This window comes from Wasmannia auropunctata, unplaced genomic scaffold (assembly GCF_000956235.1).
Source record: "Wasmannia auropunctata unplaced genomic scaffold, wasmannia.A_1.0 LD336074.1, whole genome shotgun sequence".
Lineage (NCBI taxonomy): Eukaryota > Metazoa > Arthropoda > Insecta > Hymenoptera > Formicidae > Wasmannia > Wasmannia auropunctata.
Window position 1 is genome coordinate 4,326,826 of NW_012026816.1, and position 609 is coordinate 4,327,434.

A 609-nucleotide genomic window follows, 5' to 3' on the forward strand; every position below is an offset into this window, starting at 1 on the left:
AATTGCAAATACTTGATCTGTTGAATTGTTTTGTTGAACAAATTGTCTTGGTCCAACTGCATTTAAGTCAGGATGACTTTCTGTTGGACATTTTGTTTGTGAGGTAGAAGCTTCAGAATTACTTTGATCGTCTGATGATTCCTTATGCTCAAAATACACAGTATTTATGGTAGTTGTCATATTACATGTTTTTTCTACTGATTGAGTGACATCAGCTTCAACATTATTTGTATTGACTGCTTCTCCGCTCTTTTCATTTTTTTCTACCTTTATGTTTTGTACCTCTTCCACTACGTCAATTATTTCTACCTCTTCTTTAATAATTGCTTTTTCAAATGGAAGCATTTTGTCAAGATGTTGATTTCGTAAGTGGCTTGCAAATTTTTCCAAACTAATTTTAATATTAAAGTTTTGTGTACAAAAGTGCCAATGTTTAGAAAGTATTTTATTACTTTCTGTCCGTAGTATAACTAATTTTTAACCCATGCAGTTATTGTATGTACAATTTTGTAATTTTATCTAGTTATGACGATTCTTCTCGTTTCTCCGCTTTCCTCTTTTTCCTTTGTGGTCACCTTTGTGACCTTTCCTTGTATGCACGGTTATACT

The 609-nt window shown here is 32.2% G+C and overlaps 1 protein-coding gene across 1 annotated transcript in view; it reads right to left on the minus strand.

Moving 5' to 3' along the window:
• The window catches only part of LOC105449784 (putative nuclease HARBI1), a 2,821-nt gene extending 2,476 nt beyond the window's left edge, over positions 1–345 (minus strand). The window contains exon 1 of the mRNA XM_011689168.1: positions 13–345. Coding sequence (XP_011687470.1) covers positions 13–345 — 333 coding nt within the window. The remainder of the gene's footprint in view (positions 1–12) is intronic.
• Between the last annotated feature and the right edge of the window lie 264 nt (positions 346–609).